The sequence below is a fragment of the Rhinoderma darwinii genome, chromosome 1 (assembly GCF_050947455.1).
Source record: "Rhinoderma darwinii isolate aRhiDar2 chromosome 1, aRhiDar2.hap1, whole genome shotgun sequence".
Taxonomy (NCBI): Eukaryota; Metazoa; Chordata; class Amphibia; order Anura; family Rhinodermatidae; genus Rhinoderma; species Rhinoderma darwinii.
Window position 1 is genome coordinate 392,659,007 of NC_134687.1, and position 22,426 is coordinate 392,681,432.

At 43.7% G+C, this 22,426-nt stretch overlaps 1 protein-coding gene across 2 annotated transcripts in view; it reads right to left on the bottom strand.

Moving 5' to 3' along the window:
- Positions 1-22,426, bottom strand: part of FANCC (FA complementation group C) — a 334,367-nt gene that overhangs the window by 16,177 nt on the left and 295,764 nt on the right. For both annotated transcript variants that reach the window (XM_075852374.1, XM_075852382.1), the window contains one exon: positions 20,572-20,647. In XM_075852374.1, coding sequence (XP_075708489.1) covers positions 20,572-20,647 — 76 coding nt within the window. The remainder of the gene's footprint in view (positions 1-20,571; positions 20,648-22,426) is intronic.

Below are 22,426 nucleotides of genomic sequence, written 5' to 3' on the forward strand. Positions count from 1 at the left end.
TAAAGGCGGGGTCGTTATGGACGCGGCGATACCAAATATGTGTAATTTTTTTACTTTATTTTTTCATTTTTTTTATAATAAAGCATTTTGTAAGGGGAAAAAGTGGGTTTTTCATTTTTTCCCCACTTTTTTTATTAACTTTATTAAACTTTTTTACTAGCCCCACTAGGGGACTTTAATATGCGATCATCCGTAGCTTTTATAATACACTGCAATACCATTTAAAACGGACTAGTAGCTAAGAGCAGGGAGATTTAACGGCGGTTAATTTATTCTGATGCAGCGCCGTGAAAAGGCGTATGCATCAGAATAAATTCCATTAGTGGCCGCCGTGAAAAGGGGTATTGGCGGTCACTAACCGGTTAAACACATTTAAGGAAATGTGGGCACAGAGTGGATTAAGCTGGGGAAATCCGCAGTGTATTGCAGTAGCAGCAAAGTGGATGACATTTCAACAAAGCTCATCCACATGCTGCGGAAAAAATACGCAGAAAAGAAGTGGAGAAATTGACTTGCAGTGCGTATTCTGAATCTGCAGCATTTCAAATTATCTTGTGAAAATGCTGAAAATCCAGTCTGAAATTCAGCAGTGTTTACGCTGTGTGTGGACGAGCCCTTAAAAATTTCATCCTAGGGGCTCATTCAGGCGAGCGTAAAACTCATCCGTGTGCTGTTCGTGGAAATGACTCACAGCACAAGGACCCATTGATTTCAATGGGGCTATTCACACATGCATGAATTTTCACGCAGCGAGAGTCCGTTGCGTGAAACTCACTGTATGTCCTATATTGGTGCGTTTTCACGCACCTACGCGCCCACTGAATTCAATGGGTGTGTGAAAACCACGCACAGCACACGGATGCACATCGCCAATCCACAGGTTGTGTCTGGTATTGCAGCTCAGTCCCATTCACTTCAATGGAGATAAACTGCAACACGAGGCTCAATCCATGCACAGATGTTGTGCTGTTTCTGGAAGGAAGCAGGCATTTTTTTAAAATTTTTGTGCAACCTCAAAATATAGTAGGGATCAAGTAATAAAATTTACTCCAAAAAAAAGAATAAACTAATTCTCGTATGTATAGCAATGGCAAATATGTGTACAGTGAAGGAAATAAGTATTTGATCCCTTGCTGATTTTGTAAGTTTGCCCACTGTCAAAGACATGAACAGTCTAGAATTTTTAGGCTAGGTTAATTTTACCAGTGAGAGATAGATTATATAAAAAAAAAAAAAAACAGGAAATCACATAGTCAAAATTATATATATTTATTTGCATTTTGCACAGAGAAATAAGTATTTGATCCCTTTGGCAAACAAAACTTAATACTTGGTGGCAAAACCCTAGTTGGCAAGCACAGCAGTCAGACGTTTTTTGTAGTTGATGATGAGGTTTGCACACGTTAGATGGAATTTTGGCCCACTCCTCTTTGCAGATCATCTGTAAATCATTAAGATTTCGAGGCTGTCGCTTGGCAACTCGGATCTTCAGCTCCCTCCATAAGTTTTCGATGGGATTAAGGTCTGGAGACTGGCTAGGCCACTCCATGACCTTAATGTGCTTCTTTTTGAGCCACTCCTTGTTGCCTTGGCTGTATGTTTCGGGTCATTGTCGTGCTGGAAGACCCAGCCACGAGCCATTTTTAATGTCCTGGTGGAGGGAAGGAGGTTGTCACTCAGGATTTGACGGTACATGGCTCCTTCCATTCTCCCATTGATGCGGTGAAGTAGTCCTGTGCCCTTAGCAGAGAAACACCCCCAAAACATAATGTTTCCACCTCCATGCTTGACAGTGGGGACGGTGTTCTTTGGGTCATAGGCAGCATTTCTCTTCCTCCAAACACGGCGAGTTGAGTTAATGCCAAAGAGCTCAATTTTAGTCTCATCTGACCACAGCACCTTCTCCCAATCACTCTCAGAATCATCCAGATGTTCATTTGCAAACTTCAGACGGGCCTGTACATGTGCCTTCTTGAGCAGGGGGACCTTGCGGGCACTGCAGGATTTTAATCCATTACAGCGTAATGTGTTACCAATGGTTTTCTTTGTGACTGTGGTCCCAGCTGCCTTGAGATCATTAACAAGTTCCCCCCGTGTAGTTTTCGGCTGTGCTCTCACCTTCCTCAGGATCAAGGATAGCCCACGAGGTGAGACTTTGCATGAAGCCCCAGATCGATGTCGATTGACAGTCATTTTGTATGTCTTCCATTTTCTTACTATTGCACCAACAGTTGTCTCCTTCTCACCCAGCGTCTTACTTATGGTTCTGTAGCCCATTCCAGCCTTGTGCAGGTCTATGATCTTGTCCCTGACATCCTTAGAAAGCTCTTTGGTCTTGCCCATGTTGTAGAGGTTAGAGTCAGACTGATTAATTGAGTCTGTGGACGGGAGTCTTTTATACAGGTGACCATTTAAGACAGCTGTCTTTAAAGGAACAGTGTCATCGCAAATAATTTTTTTATATGTTAAAGATGTTAGTGCTTTAATAAAAACGTTTATATTCATTTGTGTGTTTGTGTTTTACTGTTTCTTATTTTTACACTTTTTCTTCCCTATGGGGGCTGCCATTTTTTGTTCCATTTCTGTGTGTGTCGATTAACGACACACACAGACATGGAATACGGCAGCCACAGTCCCATAGGGACTGCGAACGGCTCCCGTCCCATTGACTGCCGTGTACGGCGTCTGTGTGGGAACTGCGCATGCGCCGCTCCCACACAGTCCTATTCGAAATTGGCGCCGTCCGGCGCCATTTTCCTGTGGACCGGAAGTCGCGGCCGGACAGTAATATTACTACTTCCGGTCGCGGCTTCCGGACTTGTGCACATGGAACAGCGGCAGCAAACGGAGCGGACGGGCCGGAGGGAGCCGCGGCGGCAGGAGCAGGTAAGAGATTTCAATGTATGTTAGTGTTTGTGTGTGTTTACTACTGTATGTAAACCTACTACACTGTGGGTTACCTCAAAAAATGGCGACACACAGTGTAGGAGGTTAAACCTTTCAAACCCCTCGTTTATCCCGGCACTAGCCAGGATAAAGGAGGGGGGGGGATGCTGAGAGCTCACTAGAGCGAGGGCTTTTAACCCAATGTTGCAATGCTGCAATTTGGGAACAGCCCCATCTAGTGGCCAAAAATGGGTAGTATTATAAATTAGAAATAATTTATAATATTTCCTGGCTCGTGCCAAAAAAAAATAAAAAATTTGAACAATGTTTAATCACCCACACACTAAATGTTTAAATTTTAAAAAAAAAACATGTTTTTCTGGCAACACATTCCCTTTAATGCAGGCACCAACATGATTTGGAGCGTGTAACTGGTCTGGAGGAGGCTGAACTCTTAATGGTTGGTAGGGGATCAAATACTTATTTCTCTGTGCACAATGCAAATAAATATATATAATTTTGACAATGTGATTTTCTTTTTTTTTTATATATATAATCTATCTCTCACTGGTAAAATTAACCTAGCCTAAAAATTCTAGACTGTTCATGTCTTTGACAGTGGGCAAACTTACAAAATCAGCAAGGGATCAAATACTTATTTCCTTCACTGTATATTGCAAAACATCTGGTGTCACTATTACACCTGAGAACAAATATCCCCATTTTAGCTTAACCCTTTCATGACCAAGGGACATTGATGCCCCTGTGTCCAGGTCAAATTTTCCATTTCTAATATGCACTTCTTTAACCCCTTAATGACCAAGCTCGTGTGGACCTTAATGACCAAACCAGATTTGTCAAATCTGGTATGTCTGACGTTATCTGAGAATAACTCCAATAGTTTTATATATCCAAGTAATTCTGACATTGTTTATTGTCACACGTTGTACTTTATTTTAGTGGTAAAAGTAGACTGATACGATTTGCGTAAATTAATTAAAAAATACAAAAATTGATAACATTTTGTAAAAATTAACTGCAATATGTCACTTATGTACATACTGTACGTATTTTTAATATTAAATATATATTTCCATCTCTTTACTCTATTTTGGCAGCACTTTTGAAAAAATAAAAAACATTTTGAGCAATTTAGAAGACGTACAAATTTAATAATAATTTTATTAAATTTGAAGTACATTTTGTTTTCCTGCACCAAGCCAGGTTTTCAGAGGCTCATAGGTGTCAGAATGATGGAAACCCCCATTTTGAAAACTACACCCTTTAAGGTCTTTATCTAGGAGTGTAGTAAGTATTTTGAGCCTATAGTTTTTTTTGTAAGAATTCATGCAAAGCAGGTGAAAAAAAAAAATATTCCACTTTTTTCACAAATGTGTCATTTCAAAGACAGATTTCTTTGTAAAGCGAACATGAGAATGAAGAAACACACCCCAAAATCTATCACCCTGTTTCTCCTGTTTTCAATAATACCCCCATTGTGGCCTAAATCTGCTTATTAGACGTGTGGCTGGGCAAAAAAGAAAGGGAGAACCATTTAGCTTTCTGGGCACAATTGAATAAATTTTAGGCCCCATATCATTCATTTAGAGGAATTGAGCTGCCTGGAAAAAATAAAAAACCACCTAGAAATTACCCCATTTTAAAAACCAGACCCCTAAAGGTATTCATCTAGTGGTGTAGTGAGCATGCGAACCCAAAAAATTTAAAGGAGGAAATAATGGGTATTATTTCAGACACTATGGGTTTATAATGTTTTCTTCAAATTCTTATTACATTACCACATGAAATAGGGGAGACATGTGGTAGAAGGTTATTTTGTTAGAAATATGCCACATTAATAAATTTAAGCGCCATACAAAAGAGAAGTTAAGCCGTGTATTCCTAACGGATGCATGTCATTATATACGTATTTGCCTGTACTTATGACTATGTCTTGCTAAAGAAGCCGTTGTTCCGCATCTGTACCATTATGATGTCATTGTGGACAGAATTCTGTCAATATAAAATCAGTCAGAGAGGAAAAAATAAACTGTATTGGAGTGATGGGCAATATCTTCAAAAAAACTGAGGAAAATGTATCCAACTATGTGTCAAACTCGAGTCTGTTCACTAGATAGAAGAACACCTGTAGGGCTGTCATGACAAGGTTTTTTTTTTCAGTGACTGGTTGTACAACGTCTCTTTGGCTCCATCAATCCCTATATGAGGGACGAACGTGCCAAGTGACGTGGTACACCATAACAGGCCCCTGCCCGGCAAGGTAGGAACCGCTATGTGCACAAAACAACCAATCGGTTAACGTATATATAAAGGGGCAGTGTCCAAAACCATCTATAGGAACAGTAAAGGATCACTAATCCGCAAAATGATGTCAGTATTTCCAAAAGAATTGTCGGGTTTTCCAGGTCCAATAAAAACCTGAACAAAACGGTAACAAAGCCCATGGTGTATTGATAATGAAAAGCTCGATTATTAAAGATCCTCCAAAAAATATATATCATGCCCATATCACGGTTCAGAATTAGGAATGTAACAGCTGTATGTGGCAGGACATAGTCATAAGAAAAAGGAAATACATCCTCTATTTATTCTTGTAATCATTGCTAAAATGCACGACTTCTACTAATTCAGGGGTGGCTTAGGCCGCAGGTGTTGGATTTATCTACTAATAAATGCAGTGCCCACATTTATTTTTGATTTCAAGAACACTTGTGGGGGTCCATGTTCTGAATAGACAGACGTGGGTGTAACATCCACGGCCCGCGGACCGTCGTTTTTACTCACCCCTCGACGGCCGCGGCCATGGACTTGTGAGTTATGGCCGGCATCTCCTCCCTAGGAGACGCCAGCATTCACTTCTGCTCCGCACTGCAGTGTCCCGTAGGGTGCGCGCATGCTCATGCCCGGCCTTAAAGGGCCAGCACACGCACATGAAAATATGTTACTAATTAGCCCCAATAATCCTGGACTATAAAAGGGGCCCAGCCCTTTCACTCCTTGCCTGAGCGTTGTTTTTACACCTATGTTAGTCTTGCAAATGGTCCCTTAGTCGTATCCTGTTCCCAGTGTTCCCGTGTCCTGCTACCTGTATCCTATGCTGAATTTGTTCCAGTGCCCTCTCTAGTGTTGGAGTCCTGTTGTGCCATCTGCAGTCTTACACCATGTCTGGTGTTCTCTGCCACGCCTGGTACCTCCTGCCACGTTTTGAATCACCTGCTGTCTAAGTACTATCTGTGCCTAGCCACTGCTACTGTCTGGACTATTACAGGTACCCTTGTGCTTGGACTTTGTATAGATTTGCTACATTGTTGTTTGGCAAGCTGCTACTCCACTACGGCGGTGCGGCCTAGTGGTTCCACATACCCACAGATCGTGACAGTAAAGATTATTAATAAAAATGACAGTAAAAAAATAAATAAAACAATTTTTTCCCCATAAAAAGTGGTTTTATTTAGTAAAAGTGTAAAAAATAAATAAAAGTACACATATATTGTATCGCCGCGACCATAATGACTCCATTAATAAAGTTAATATGTAATTTAAACCGCAAGGTGAACACCGTAAAAAAAAAAAACGCAAAAAACAATGGCGAAATTGCAATTTTTTTCCATTGCCCCTCAAAAAAGTCATAATAAAAATGAATCTATAAGTCCCATGCACCCCAAAACAGTACCAATCAAAACTACATCTCATCCCGCAGAAAACAAGCCCAAAAAATCACTACATTGATGGAAAAATAAAAGTTACGGCTCTTGGAAAGAGACGATGCAAAAACAAATTATTTTAGTTCAAAAGTGTTTTTATTGTGCAAAAGTCGTAAAACATAAAAAACCTCTACATATGTGGTATCGCCGTAATCGTACCAACCCATAGAATAAAGGTAACATGTTATTTACGCCGCACAGTGAACGGTGTCAATTTAAAAACGCATAGAACAATGGTGGAATTTCAGGTTTTTTTTATAATCCCCCCAAAAAAAGTTAATAAAAAAGTTAATAAAAAAATTATATGTACCCTAAAATGGTGCTATTAAAAAGTAAAACTAATCCCGCAAAAAACAAGTCCTCATACAGCTATGTAGACGAAAAAATAAAAAAGTTATAGCTCTTTGAATGCGACTATAGAAAAACGAATAAAATAGCTTGGTCATTAGGGCCTAAAATGGGCTAATCACTAAGGGGTTAAATTTAGAAAATGCAAATTTTTGCTAAAATGTGAAGTTTTTCACAAAAAAATATTGAATTTACCGACCAAATTTTTTCACTAACATGAAATACAATACGTCACGAAAAAACAATCTCAGAATCGCTTGGATAGGTAAAAGCATTCCAAAGTTATTACCACATAAAGTGATACGTCAGATTTGAAAAAATCATCTGTGTCCACAAGGCCAAAACAGGCTGTGTCCTAAAGGGGTTAATGCACCTGAACGAGTTGACTAGGTCTGTCTTAAAGTGTAACTAAACGTTTGACAAACTTCTGACATGTCATAGTGACATGTCAGAAGTTTTGATTGGTGGGGGTCCGAGCACTGAGTCCCCCACCCATCGCTAAAACGAATCGGCAGAAGTGCTCGTGTGAGCACTCAGCCGCTTCGTGTTTGTTCAGCTTTTTCCGGAAAACCGATGCATCGGAGTACGGGCTCATAGACTTTCTACTATGACATGTCAGAAGTTTGTCAAACGTTTAGTTACACTTTAAGCAGTTACCACATATTGTTCACCACTCACCTTACCATTACTTATCATTTGATCTGTTTCATGGTTGTCTGTGATCATCTTGCCACTGGTTTGACAACCAAAACCCTTTGTCCCTCCCAGGCCATAGCCTGCTAGATGTCAGCTGGTCTCCATGACTACCTGGAAGCTTTGCTCTTGTGTCGCCTTCTATCATTCAATAAACCCAGATCTTGGACCTGGAATTCATCCAGTGGCCATGACTCCTTTGGTAGAGCAACTATATTTCAGTCATATCGGTACTTTCATTGCCCATATTACTATTTTAATCTATATATGATAAACAATGCAGCCTATGCAATTGTTCATCAGTGTAATGTACTTATTTGTTTTTATGACAGATTTTACAGTATACTAATACTTAATTTAATATATTTACAGAAAAAAAAATTATAAATGTCACAGGGCATATGGAGTTATATTACATAGAGCCCTCCAGTTGCGCCCCTCTGCCGTGGATCCGTAACTGTGTTGCCCTAACTCACGTAAGCAGCTCTGACCAATCTGAGAACAGTGGGAGTGTCTCAGACTTGTAGTCTAAGGCTTTATTCAGACGAACGGGAAAAACGTCCGTGCAACGCGCGTGATTTGCAGGCGCTTTGCACGGACCTATATGTGTCTATGGGGCCGTGCAGACATGTCCGTGATTTTTCCTCAGCGTGAGTCCGCTGAAAAAAAGTCACGACATGTCCGTTCTATCGCCGTTTTGCACGCATCACGCACCCATTGAAGTCAATGGGTGCGTGAAAACCACGCATGCCGCACGGAAGCACTTCCGTGTGAACTGCGTGATTCGCGCAACAGCTGTCAAAAGGATGAATGTAAACAGAAAAGCACCACGTGCTTTTCGGTTTACAAACATCCAAATGGAGTGTCTTTGAGAAGAGTGAACCCGGACAACCGAACCGAACTTCACCGGGTTCGGCCGAACTCGGCAAAAAAATTTCCGGTACGCGACGTCAGGAGATAGTCACTGTCCAGGGTTCTGAAAGAGTTAAACTGTTTCAGCACCCTGGACAGTGACTTCCGATCCCAATATACATGAACGTGTAAAAAAAAAAAGAAGTTCTGACTTACCGATAACTCCCGGCTTCTTCCTCCAGTCTGACCTCCCGGTATGACAATTCAGTCCAAGTGACAGCTGCAGCCAATCACAGGCCAAGCACAGGCTGCAGCGGTCACATGGACTGCCACGTCATCCAGGGAGGTGGGGCCAGATGTCAAGAGAGGCGCGTCACCAAGGACGCGTCACCAAGGACGCATCATCAAGGCAACGGCCGGGAAGTTCTCGGTAAGTACAAACCTCTTTTTTTTTTTTTAACAGGTTGCTCGATATAGTGATCGGAATTCACTGTCGAGGGTGCTGAAAGAGTTACTGCCGATCAGTTAACTCTTTCAGCACCCTGGACAGTGACTGACGTCGACTAGCCTCATCTCTATGATGGCGGCTGTGTGAAAATCACGCAGCCGCGCATCATACACGGATGACACACGGAGCTGTCAAGTGGTTTTTGCGTCCGCAAAAACGCCACGTTCGTGTGAATCCAGCCTAAGAGGCGCTGCAGCCATGTTGGGGCAACACAGCAGGGACCCCAAAAATGCAGATCCACGGCAGAGGGGCGCAACTGGAGGGCACCTGGTAATATAACTCCATATACCCGGTCATATTTAAAATGTTGTCGAGGGACTGGAGGGTCGCTTTAATACTATGGCACTTTATTTATTATTATGTTTTTTTGTACATTTAACTGATTTTATTGGACAAGTATTTTTGGAAATCTTAATAATGCCCTTGTTTCCTTGAGCATGTATTGACTTTTTTTTTTATTCCTTTTGGTATTATGAAGAATTATTTAGTGTATTAGCTGGATGAGTTATGCAGAGGTGTTTGGATGAGTCATGCATGAGTAATGCAGAGGTGCTTGGATGAGTAATGCAGAGGTGCTTGGATGAGTCATGGATGAGCAATGCAGAGGTGTTTGGATGAGTCATGGATGAGTAATGCAGAGGTGTTTGGATGAGTCATGTAGAGGTGTTTGGATGAGTCATGGATGAGTCATGTAGAGGTGTATGGATGAGTCATGCAGAGGTGTTTGGATGAGTCCGTGATGAGTCATGCAGAGGTGTATGGATGAGTCCTTGATGAGTCATGCAGAGGTATTTGGATGAGTCATGGATGAGCAATGCAGAGGTGTTTGGATGAGTCATGGATGAGTCATGCAGAGGTGTTTGGATGAGTCCTTGATGAGTCATGCAGAGGTGTTTGGATGAGTCATGGATGAGTAATGCAGAGGTGCTTGGATGAGTCATGGATAAGCAATGCAGAGGTGTTTGGATGAGTCATGGATGAGTAATGCAGAGGTGTTTGGATGAGTAATGCAGAGGTGTTTGGATGAGTCATGCAGAGGGGTTTGGATGAGTCATGCAGAGGTGTTTGGATGAGTCATGGATGAGTCATGTAGAGGTGTATGGATGAGTCATGCAGAGGTGTTTGGATGAGTCCGTGATGAGTCATGCAGAGGTGTATGGATGAGTCCTTGATGAGTCATGCAGAGGTATTTGGATGAGTCATGGATGAGCAATGCAGAGGTGTTTGGATGAGTCATGGATGAGTCATGCAGAGGTGTTTGGATGAGTCCTTGATGAGTCATGCAGAGGTGTTTGGATGAGTCATGGATGAGTAATGCAGAGGTGCTTGGATGAGTCATGGATAAGCAATGCAGAGGTGTTTGGATGAGTCATGGATGAGTAATGCAGAGGTGTTTGGATGAGTAATGCAGAGGTGTTTGGATGAGTCATGCAGAGGGGTTTGGATGAGTCATGCAGAGGTGTTTGGATGAGTCATTGGTGAGTCATGTAGAGGTGTTTGGATGAGTCATGGATGAGCCATGCAGAGGTGTTTCGATGAGTCATGCATGAGTCATGCAGAGGTGTTTGGATGAGCCATGGATGAGTCATGCAGAGGTGTTTCGATGAGTCATGCAGAGGGGTTTGGATGAGTCATGCAGAGGTGTTTGGATGAGTCATCCGGCTGCAGTAGGATCAATAGACCCCTAATGGGGCTATTCGCATGACCGATTTTTTGACGGCCCGGCAAACCTGGCCGTCAAAAAATGTGACGTCCTATTTTCGACCGTTTACCCGGCCCCCATAGAAGTCTATGGGGCCGGGTAATACACGGCCATCACCGGAATGTGTCCCGAGTGATGGCCATGTATTCCGTCGCTCCCTCCCTCCTCACAGCGCAGAGTGCATGTGAGGAGGAGGAGTTTATGCCATTCAGACGAATGGCTGTACGCTGGAGGTAAGTTTATACACTGTGTGGCAGGGCCGGGGTGTACAGCAGGTGGAAGGGAGCACTGCGCTGGCTCCCTTCCCCTGCTTGTTTTAAAGCGCCCTGGCCTAGCGACACCTTCCATGGCCGATGGCGCCGCTAGCAGCTGCTGCTACTACTGTAGCGACGCCACTATAGCAGAGCAGGGAGGTATCTCCCTGCTCTGCTATGTGCTAGCCACACTTTAGCTCCCTGAAGGAGCGGAATCCCCGTGTGTTCGGAGAATCCGCTCCAGGACAAAGCGCTTGATGTCTCTGTCCATATCTGGGCAGTGACATCAGAGGAAACTACTGAAGCAGAATCCCCGAACACTCTGTGACCGGGGATTCCACACCAGGAGAAGCCAGTAACGTTCAGTGTCCATAAATGGACACAGACTACAGGGGCTTTTCCTGAAGTGGAATCACCGGCCACATGGGGATTCCCCTTCAGGAGTTGCCCCTGATGTCACTGTCCAGCTATGCCCGGCCCGGAACGGATGCAAAACCAATGTAAACCGGCGGGGAAAAACGGCCGATTTTATCGGCCGACACTCAGGCTCAGGCGGGACCCTGTCGTGTGAATAAGGCCTAACAGGGAATTACTAAAGGAAGACCTGGGGGCCGCTGTTAGTGGGATGAGAGAGGGAGCCCCCTCCCTCTAAAATCACTCAGATGCGGCGCTCGCTATTGAGCGCCGTATTTGAGGGGGTAAATATGATCGGAGACCACTGCTAGTGGTCTCCGATCGTTGCCCTGAAGCCCGAGGCTGTTACTAACAGCCCGGGCTTCAGCAGCACCCCGCACAATGCAGGGAAAGTTCTTCTGAAGTGCCGACGTGAAAAGGCGGCGCTTCAGAAGAACTACCCTGAACGGCCGACGTAAAAACACTATACGCCGGTCGTTAAGGGGTTAAGTCTGCAGTGAAGGGGTTGAATAGTTCTCCCCACATATTGAGCTCCGCAGACAAAATCTATTAAATAAATTATTAAATTTGAGTGACAGTTGAGTTTTTACTATATAATTTGATGCACTATGTGCGATTTGTGTTTTTTTCTCCTCTACTGTCTCGACCTTTCTAAGCCTAGTACCCACTAGTCAAATAACATTGAACCATGTATCTCCATAACTAGGTTCCATCATGATCTTACACAAATGTACTCAGCTGGCAAAATATAACATTTTGATGTTGTCATAAGTGCAAATTCACGCATAAATCAATCACGAGAACATTTATGTCTCCAATGTGGAGGTTCAGTTTTCTCCCAATTATTATTGCCATACAATGCCTTAAAGGGAATGTGTTGCAAATGAAAAAAAAATGTGGCGCATTTTACACACCAAAGAATGCATCAAACGCTTCATTAAGCTTTTCATTTACATCAATGGGAAAGCGCGCCGCTAGTACAGACAACACAATTTTTTTCACGCAAGCGTTTTTAAAAAACGTGTTGCGGAAAAAAAGAAGTGTCTTGTCAATTCTTTGGCATGTAAAGCGTGCCAAATGTTCCCACAGTCTATGGGACTCATAATTACGCTCCAAAAACCGTGCAAAAAGCACGCACAAAACGTGTAAAACGCCCCTTGAACGACGCGTAAAAAAACACTTGACTAAGCTTCCCATTTACATCAATGGGATTGTGCGCCGTTGTTACATACAACACGTTTTTTTTACGTGAGCGTTTTTAAAAAACACGTTGCAGAAAAAAAGAAGCGTCTTGTCAATTCTTTGGCACGTAAAGTGCGCCAAATGTTCCCATAGTCATTGGGACTCCTAATTACGCAAAATGCGTCAGAAAACACATGAAAAACGCCTGTATTTTAAAAGGCGCTTCACTAGAAATGCTAATGCATTTTACACGTTTATATGTGGGTTTTTTTGAGCGGCGTGTGCACATGCCCTAAGGGAATTATTTTTTTATTGGCGTCTAGTTTCTATTGCGGTGCAGGTAGAAGACAGAAGTTGCTGTAGGTGAGAAGATTTTTATTTTTTATACTGCTAACTTTATTTTTTAATTTTGCAGGTTCTGCTCGACCGTTTGGACTACGTCGTAGATACGTTGGACTACTTCAATGATCTACATTTAAAAAAAAAAAAATGTCTATGAGGGTTGTGTGGGGCAGTTTTTATTTGAATAAAAAAATATTTTCTTAGGGTGTATTCTAACAGTGCAGTTTTGCCGCATTATCGCCACGCAACTGAAAACTGCATTGAAAAAATTGTGGTAAAAACGCATGCGCTAATCGATGTGGTTTTCAGGCGTGCGGGAAAGACGCAGCAAAACTGCACTGTGTGAATACACCCTTAGGCCCTGTTCACACAGAGTTTTTTGCAAGCAGAAAAAAAATGTGCCTCAGAATTCCTTCAGGAATTTTGAAGCCGATTTTAAACTGCCTGCACTTTTTTCCGCTGTATTCGTGGCAGTTTTCGTCCGCGGTCATTGAGGCTAATGCAAGAACCCTGGGAAAAGACGCCACTAAAAACGCCTCCAAAAAGATTTCAGTGGTAAGTCAGAGGCGGAAGCGTCAGGAAAGGAAATTCCGCTTTTTTTCCCCCTGTGAGCGGTCAAAAGCCACCCAGGAAGAAAACGCCCCTGCCTCCCATTGAAATCAATGCAGGGAGATTTCGGGGGTTTTATGGCGCGGATTCAGACGTGATTTCCGCATCAAAATCAGCGCCAGCAAGGTCTGTGTAAACAGGAAGTTATATCTGTTTTTTAATACTTTATTACCACCTTAGTAATGGCAGTTGTCTGTTTGATGACGTCCATTACTAAGGCGGGGCTTAGTGTTAGCCAGTAAAAAGGCTAGTAGTAACCCCCCATTATTACCCCGGTACCCACCATCACCAGGTGTATCGGGAAGAGCCGGGTACGATCCAGAAACCGACCCTCTGTAGTAATGGTTGGGCACTGGGGTGGCCGCAGACTGGTATTATCAGGCTGGGAAGGGTCAAAAACAGTGGCTCTTCCCACCCTGGTATTGCTAGGCTGCTACGGTTTCATTGTGTATGGCTAGTTATGAAAATGGGGGGGACCCCACATTGTTTTCAGCAATTTATTCACTTTTTAAAAAAGTGCTCCACCCCATTTTCATAACCAGACAGAAACAATAAAACGGCCACAGCCTAGCATTACCAGGGTAGGAAGGGCCACTGTTTTTGGCCCTTCCGAGCCTAATACTAATACCATCACTACAGATGGTTGGGTACTGGAACGTACTCGGCTCTTCCCGATACCCCTAGTGGCAGTGGGTACCGGGGTAATAATGGGGGGTTAGTGCTAGCTTGTTTTACAGGCTAACACAAAGCCCCGCCTAAGTAATGGACGTCGTCAAACAGACAACTGGCATTACTAAGGCGCTAATATTAAAGTATTAAAAAAAACACAGAGACATAAGAAAATAATAACTCTCCCACACAACCCTCTTTCACTATTTTATTTAAAAAAAAAAAAAGTAGATCATCGAAGTAGTCCAACGAATCTACGACGAAGTCCAAACAGTCCAGTGGAACCTGCAAAACCCCAAAAAAGTTTGTAATATGCCGCTGCTTCTTCATTCCTTGCTCCTACTGTGAATTGCCATGTAGTTACATGGAGGTTCACAGTAGGAGCAAGGAACGACAGAGCTGCGGTGCTCGCCACTGATCCTTCAAAACAGCCGCCAATCAGCTGTTTTGAAGGAACAGCGGTGAGCACCGCTGCTCCATCGAGCGCCCCCCACACAGGCACACACACAGCTTACCTGCTTGTTTGGAGGGTTTATGTGGGGGGGGGGGGCGTTCGAAGGAGCAGCTGTGCTAGCCGCTGATCCTACAAAACAGCAGATAAGCAACTGTGAAGAAGCAACTGTGAAGGAGCAGCAGTGCTCGTGTGCTGCTGATCCTACATAGCTGCCAATCAGCTGTTTTGAGGGAACAGCGGCGAGCACTGCTGCTCCGTTGAGCAACCCCCCACACGTGCAATCGCGCCGCACACAGACCACCCACCAGACAATACCCAACCACCCCACACAAACAAACCTGCGCGCACGCACAAGCACACACCTTACCTGCAGCCGGTCTTCTTCAAAATGACGCCGGCTTTCCCCCTACAAACCAGCTTCTATGCTCGGTAACCCTGAACTGCGCATGCGCAGTACAGAGCGAGATGGCAGAGGCAGAGGACATAATGAACGTCTCCCGTTCGTTATGTCCTATGGCCTGTAGCTGCCATATTTCATCTGTGTATGTGTCGTTAAGAAACACATACACAGATGAAATAAAACATGGCAGCCCCCAGTAAAGTGTTAATAAAAAAAAACATTTTATGAGAAAAAATAAAGTACATAAAATTTTATTAAATAAAAACAAAAACAAAAAAACAATTCATGACACCTTTCCTTTAATACCCCAATACAGTGCTAAATGAATACCCCCATACAATTATTAATCAATTAATGCCGCTATTCAGTGTCTAATTAATGCAATATGCCGTCAATGTTCATTTCATGGAACTAGCCACAACACAATACCACCACCCACCCACCATTCAATTAATGCTGCCACCCACAATCACCCCAGAACAATTCATGCCACCACCCACACGCAGTACAGTTAATGCAGCTACACAAAGTGCTATTGAATCTACAAGAAATGCCATAATATGTTTTGACACTGGGACCCCATAATTGTGAGAATGGGTTCCGCAGACACATTCACCATGCTTAGTGCATGGTAACACACATTGAACTCAATGGAAACCCTGTGGGGAATAAATGAAACGGTTTAGGCAAATTTTGGCGCATGTGATAGCTGTACTCCAATTTGTGACTTTTTACTTTTATTGCCACAACAGGGGGTCTGGTTTATCCTAAGTGGGCGGGGCCTCCAACGAAATGTCAGATTTAATGGCAGAAGTGGCGGAAATCTACACTTGACACAGCAGGCGTAGATTGCATTTCTGTCGCACAGACAGCCAAAGATGTGCCAAATATATTAAGAGGTGTACACCTGTTGTAATGTCCGTGGCTGCGGGCTGTCAGCTCCAACCTCCCCCTGACAGCTGCAGCCACAAGTCGGCAAGTGCTGGCCCCAGCCTCCTCCTCAGGAGACGCCAGAACTCGTGTCCACTCACCTCAGCCGGATCCCGTAGGGTGCGCGCATGCTCGTGCCCGCTTTTAAAGGGGCAGCTTGCGCACCGGACCTCGTGGATGAACTTTGACCCGTGAGTACCCTGGACTCTAAGAGGGGTCCAGCCCCCTAGCTCAATGCCTGAGCGTTGTTGTGTTCCCTAGTTTGTTTATGTGATGGCCTCCTAGTATGTTTCCTGTTCCAGTCCCTGTCCCTGTACCTATACCTGTTTCCAGTTCCTGTTCCTAGCAATCCATACATTCCTGGTCTAGCGCTGAGCTGTGCCAAAGTCATGCTGCGCTACATCCACGTCTGACCTGCTTCACCTCGCCTGACGTCCGCCTGCTACCTAGTCCCAGCCAAGCCTTCCCTGCTGCTGTCTGAGCTGCCACAGGTACCTATAGAACTATAGACTCTCACCTGCTCCCTGTTGGCCAGCTGCCTTACCGCCAAGGCGGTATGGCTCAGTGGGTCCACAGACCCTTCGTGACACCTGTTAATATATTTGGTGCATTTTCTGCAAACGTAAATAACTTTAAGGTTAGCGTTTGAAATGCCAGTCTTAATATATTCCCCCCAATTGTCTCTAGGCTGTTTTTGTAACCTACCATTCATGTACATGACTAAAATGACTGTCAACGGACCCTTCTTCTCAAGTCTCAGCAATTAGACTCCCACCATTTGCACATTAAATGTCTATGGTAGAACTACCACTGTAATGCGTAATTGTTAGGAAAACACCAGCTCCCTTAAGACCCCATGACTACTGTTCTAGCTTCTGGGCGGTTCTGTTTAACTTTGAGCCTATCTCTTCTCTCTGTCTTTCTGCCAATTAGGTGTGAGATTGTATTTATATCTGGCTTCCTCCACCTGGTCTTTGCCTGTGATTTTCCTAGTCTTCTGGTGTTCTGATCAAGCTCTGACACTCCCTGTACTTCTGGACTTCTTAGAAACTGACCTCGACTTGTCTATCGTTAAACCCTTGTTTACCGATTTGGATTATATGCTCACGGCTTGTTCTGACCTCTGCTGTACCTGATTTCCAATTGCTCTGTTTTGGACTTTTTGTTTACCCTCTGGTTGGCTGGTTCCTGTTCAGGTTTGCCTGCATTGCACCTCTTATCCAACACTGAACTCTGATAAAACAACCTGGATTCTATGCAGCAAAGACCATCCCACCTTGCGGTCGGCTCTGGCGAAAAAACTTAGAGTAGCCTTAGACTCTGTCGATCAGAGTTGTGACGGATTTGAGGATGCGGTTTTATTTTCACGCTCTGTCCCGGAAGTCTCCAGCAGCCTTTGGGGAATCGCTCAACTTGCAATTTCATAACAGTAATAAAAATCAGTGTTATGGCTTATTTACATGCTGTGGTTTTGCAAAAATCCCTCCAGAAAAATGGGACATGTGTATAGACCCTAACACTGATTTTTATAAAGGGAATTCTCAAAAGTATACAGACATGCACGCATCCAAATATATACACCTAAGTACACACACAAGCAAACAGATCCACATAAAAACACATGTAGACACACAGGCATACAAATACAGCAGGACCTGTACTCAGTCCTTCCTCTGCGGGAAGGATAGATCTCAGAGAAAGGAGTCATTTTCTTAACCTGGCTCTCTGCTCACATTTCTAGAGGAAGAGGCGGACTTCGCTGGATAATGTGGCCATCTGTCACGGTATTATAATGGACTTTCCACAAAATTTCAAAAATCATATATACTGTGGTGTGTGGAGACAGCCTGTAAACTGGGTGCCTGTCGCGTACCCACTAGACCTATGGCATGGCTTTTAGAGGATAGCTCTGTACATATGGTTCCTAATGGAGCCTGTGCAGCTCCGTAGTAAACAGCGTGTGCAGCTCTGTAGTAGGGAGCCGTACGGCCTGTGTAAAGGCCCATACAGGCTCGAAGCATACAGCTCTGTGATGTGCATGACTCTTAGGGTATGTTCACACGTAAACGCAAAATACGTCTGAAATTACAGAGCTATTTTCAGGCGAAAACAGATCCTGAATTTCGGACGTTTTTGCAAGTACTCACGTTTTTCGCGGCGTCTTTTACGGACGTAATTTGAGCTGTTTTTCATTGGAGTCAATGAAAAACGGCTCCAATAACGTCCCAAGAAGTGACATGCACTTCTTTGACACGGGCGTATTTTTACGTGTCGTCTTTTGACAGCGACGCGTAAAATTACAACTCGTCTGAACAGAACATTGTAAAACCCATTGCAAGCAGAGGGCAGATGTTTGCAGACGTAATGGAGCCGTCTTTTCAGGCGTAATTCGATTTGTAAAACGGCTGAATTACGTCTGAAAATAGGTCGTGTGTACATGCCCTGCTGCTACCAAACTTGTCTATAGACTGTGTATAGTCAGTATCCACTATTTAACCACAGAATTCTACACAATCCCAGATTTAAGTGTTCATTTCTTTAAAAAGGCCACATACATTTATTTTGGCTACAACTAGCAAAAATACTTGGTCACAGACGTTCCTTCACTCTCCCATGTCCTCAACTTCTTACTCTTTTCGCATCACTCTTTATCTGTGTTGGCTCAGATAGTTGCTCCCCCAATTGTAAAGCAACCTGTTAAAAGGTTAACTTATACTTGTAATAATCAATAGATAAAACAACAACAAAATTGATGTGTAGTATTTAACCTCTTTGACCAAGCTATTTTTTACGTTTTTCAATCGTCGCATTCCAAGAGCTATAGCTTTTTTATTTTTGCGTCTACATAGTTGTATAAGGTCTTGTTTTTTGCGGAACAAGTTGTGTATTTTAATAGCACCATTTTGGGGTACATATCATTTATTGATTAACTTTTATTAACTTTTTTTGTGGCATAAAAGAAAAAAAAACAGCAATGTCGCCATTTTTATGTCTTTAATTTACTCTCTTTATCGTGTGGTATAAATAACATGACTTTATTCAGCGGGCCGTTACAATTGCGTTGATACCAAACTTATATAGGTTTCTATATATATGTTTTACTTCTTTTACACAGTAAAAACCCTTTTTTTTAAAAAAAATTGTGTTTTTGTGTCTCCATATTTGAAGTGGCATAACTTTTTTTTATTTTTCTGCCGATGCAGCTATATGAGGGCTTTTTCTTTTGTGGGACGAATTGTAGTTTCTTTCAGTACCATTTTGGAGTACATGCGACTTTTTGATCACTTTTTTTTTGAAGGCAGGATGAACAGAAGACAGCAATTCTGGCATTATTTTTTATTTTATTTTTTACAGCGTTCGCCGAGCAAGTTAAATAACATAATAGCTTTATAGGTGGTGTCATTACGGACGCGGCGATACCAAATATGTGTAACTTTTTTTTTTCATTCATTATTTCATTTTGTAAGGGGAAAAAGTGTGTTTTCCTTTTTTTTCCACTTATTTATTTATTAATAACTTTATTAAACTTTAAAAAAAATTGTTTTACTAGTCCCACTGGGGGAATTCACTATCCAATCGCTTTTATAAGTCATTGGAATACTTCTGTATTGAGGTGTATTACTGCCTGTCCATTTACAACGGACAGGCGTCTGCTGGGTCATGCCAGAGGCATGGCCTAGCAGGCATCCACTACAGGCAGACCTGGGGGCCTTTACCAGGCCCCCGGCTGCCATAGAAGACACTGGCACCCTGCGATCTCATAGCAGGGTGCCAGTGGGGTGAGAGAGGGAGCTCCCTCCCTCTCTCCAAAACCACTTCGATGCGGCGCTCGCTATTGAGCGCCGCATCTAAGGGGTTAAACGGGGGGATTTCGATCCGCCCGCTCAAGCAGCGATGCCCCAAGTTCTCAGCTACCTCTGGTAGCTGAGAACAGGGAGTTTTAACTGCTCCCAGCGGCTCAGCTTTATTCTGATGCAGCGCCGTGAAAAGGCATATGCATCAGAATAAAGCCTGTTAGTGGCCGCCGTGAAAAGGCGTATTGGCGGTCACTAACGGGATAAGAGGAAAATTTTAATTTTATTTATTTTAAACAGAGGAATCATTACTTTAAGAAAATAATGTGCATGAGTAGGTAATCCTAAAAAAGAAAACTGATCTAAGGCTTCGTTCACATCTTCGTCAGGGCTCCGTTCCGCCGGAGCTTTCCGTCGGAACGGAGCCCTGACTGACACAAACGGAAACCAGAGGTCGTTACGGTATTCATTCAGTCAAAACGACGGAACCCCTGAACAGTGGAGACAAACGGAAACCATTTGCACCGGATCAGTCACCATTGAAATCAATGGTAATGGAAACGGAAACCTCTGGTTTCTGTTTGTGTTAGTCAGGGCTCCGTTCAGACGGAAAATTTCGACGGAACGTCAGAACGTAGCCCTGACGCAGATGTGAACGCAGCCATTATGTTCTTTTTCAAACCACTCCTTGAAAGGTCAGGTATCAAGGATTATTTTCAAAACATTTATGGTTATTATGAATTCAACAACAGATGAAAGTTAAATATTGCAAAACAACATGGGTGCAAATGCAAAACATACTACAATACCTTTCTTCACTTTCCACACTTCTTAACCTTTTCACAATAGTATGCAAATGTTGAATGCAGGTTATGGATGTTAGTCCTGGAATAAAAAAAAAATGTAAACATATACATACATTCATACTACTTGGCTAAATGGAACTTCAACTAATAATATATATAACTGCCACACCTTCTTAACCTTCGTAACTATTCAATCTAATAACTTCTTCTTGTCTCCTGGTGATCCCTTAGTAGCAAATCTACTATAACCACATAATAACATAAGCAAGAAACCTTACAGAACCTCTGAAAAGCATAGCACATCATTTTGTTTGAGACCACAAAACCCTTAGGCTTGAGTCACACGAGCATGTTCGGACCGTAAAGGACGGAACGTATTTTGGCCGCAAATCCCGGACCGAACACACTGCAGGGAGCCGGGCTCCTAGCATCATAGTTATGTACAATGCTAGGAGTCCCTGCCTCTCCGTGGAACTACTGTCCCGAACTGTAATCATGTTTTCATGTTGCTAGGAGCCCGGCTCCCTGCAATGTGTTCGGTCCGGGACTTGCGGTCGAAATACGTCCCGTCCTTTACTGAACAAACATGCTCGTGTGAATCCAGCCTTACGTAGGCCTCATGCACACGGCTCGTTCACCACTCTTGTTGCTCACGGTGTTGCCGTGGGCAACTGCCCCATTTCCCTTAGCTTCTTTGTACCCTTGTCTGTTTGTCTGTCGTGCACTTATTGAGCGTAGGGACCGTCGCCCAGTTGTACCCCGTCGCCTAGGGCGGGTCATTGCAAGTAGGCAGGGACTGAGTGGCGGGTAGATTAGGGCTCACTTGTCTGTTTCCCTACCCCCATCATTACATAATCACAAGCCCATATACCTAGTCTACCCTGGTCCCTGACACTACTATGGACCCCCTTGAGACCCTGGCTCAGCAAATGCAGGGTCTCTCCCTACAGGTCCAGGCCCTGGCTCAGAGGGTCAACCAGCCTGATGCTACCATGGTAGTGCCCCTCACCTCACCTCTTGAACCCCACCTCAAGTTGCCTGACCGGTTCTCAGGGGACCGGAAGACTTTTCACTCCTTTCGGGAGAGTTGTAGGCTCTATTTTCGCTTAAAGCTCCACTCCTCAGGTTCTGAGAGCCAGCGGGTGGGTATAATTATGTCCCGGCTCCAGGAAGGGCCCCAAGAATGGGCCTTCTCCTTGGCTCCTGACGCCCCTGAACTTTCCTCCGTTGATCTTTTCTTTTCTGCTCTCGGACTCATTTATGACGAGACTGACAAGACTGCCTTTGCCGAGAGTCAGCTGGTGACCTTACGTCAGGGTAAAAGACCTGTTGAGGAGTATTGTTCTGACTTTAGGAAGTGGTGTGTAGCTTCTCGGTGGAATGACCCTGCCTTAAGGTGCCAGTTTAGGTTGGGTCTGTCGAACGCCCTGAAAGACCTGCTAGTTAGCTATCCCTCTTCTGACTCCTTAGACCAGGTTATGGCTTTAGCGGTACGAATTGACCGACGTCTCAGGGAACGACAACTTGAACGTTTTTGTGTTTTTTCCTCCGACTCCCCCATGATGCCTCCCGAGGTTCCGTTGCTTCGTTCTTCCACGGAAGACTCGGAGCCTCCGTGTCCCCCCAACAACGTAGAGAGTTCCGCAGGAAGAATGGTCTCTGCTTCTATTGTGGGGATGACAAGCATCAAGTAAACAACTGTCCTAGGCGTAGGAATAAGCAGCCAGAAAACTTCTGCGCCTAAGTGATCATCGGGGAGGTTACTTGGGCGCACAGGTATTTCCCGAAAATATGAAACGTAATAAAATCTTGCTTCCCTTTCAGGTCTCTTTTGGTGGTAGGTCTGCTACCGGCAGTG